General features: G+C 38.9%; 1 protein-coding gene across 2 annotated transcripts in view; it reads right to left on the reverse strand.

Moving 5' to 3' along the window:
* The window catches only part of LOC112137724 (gastrula zinc finger protein XlCGF57.1), a 51,010-nt gene extending 50,160 nt beyond the window's left edge, over positions 1 to 850 (reverse strand). For both annotated transcript variants that reach the window (XM_024260179.2, XM_036213753.1), the window contains exon 1: positions 614 to 850. In XM_024260179.2, the coding sequence (XP_024115947.1) occupies positions 614 to 785 (172 nt within the window). In that variant the 5' untranslated portion in view covers positions 786 to 850. The remainder of the gene's footprint in view (positions 1 to 613) is intronic.

Consider the following 850-nt stretch of genomic DNA (forward strand, 5'->3'; position numbering starts at 1 on the left):
ATCTACATGTCCTCTTCAGGATCTTCCTCTTTATCAATTTCAAAAGCATCACAACAATTATTGTCTCACTTGCCGCTTTCTTTGTCTTTCCCTCATACTCTGTTCAGCCTGCCCTCTGTCACCAAAAACGCCTGTAGATTTTTTTACATTTCATGCAGTTTTTGATAATTTAGAGAAAAAGAAACAGAAATGTTGTAAACATTTTTACTTGTTAAATTTGAGCTTTGAATGCAAACCTGTTGCTCATGTTCAATTGTGCTCTTGTTTTTTTCACTAAAAACTCTTCAAATTTTTTTGTAACTGTTGTCACTATTATGACATGTAGTAAATTGTAAAATGCTCATAGATATTGAAAACACGGTGTTTTCTGTAAAAGGGGCCAAAAACACACATTTACAGGACATTCTCTGACTCTGTCGGTCAATATGTTCAGAAAAGTCCAGTTGGACATTTTGAGGTTTAGGTGTTGAATGTTCTTAGTGCTCCACAGGCCCAGATCTCCAGTCTGTCATAAATTACAATTTTACAAAACAATTGAACCTTTTAACAGAGCTTGGCTTCCTTGAACAACATAGTTGAATAATCCAAAAAACTGCAGCTAAAATGAACTTACGGAGAGTTTGAGGCCTCGTCTGTGGGTCAGAGAGGATTTCCAGCAGTCTGCTCTGACGACGGAGCTCTTCCTCATGTTGAACGCTGCTTTCTTCGAAATGTCGGAGTATTTTTTCAGCAGCTTCAGTGAACACGTTGTTGATAAAGTCTTTTAGCGGCAGATCGGAAGACATTATTGCTGCGCGGCTCTGACGTCAACAGAAGAGAAGAAAAAACACCGCGAGCTCCGTCAGCGACG

This window comes from Oryzias melastigma, linkage group LG9 (assembly GCF_002922805.2).
Source record: "Oryzias melastigma strain HK-1 linkage group LG9, ASM292280v2, whole genome shotgun sequence".
Classification (NCBI taxonomy): domain Eukaryota; kingdom Metazoa; phylum Chordata; class Actinopteri; order Beloniformes; family Adrianichthyidae; genus Oryzias; species Oryzias melastigma.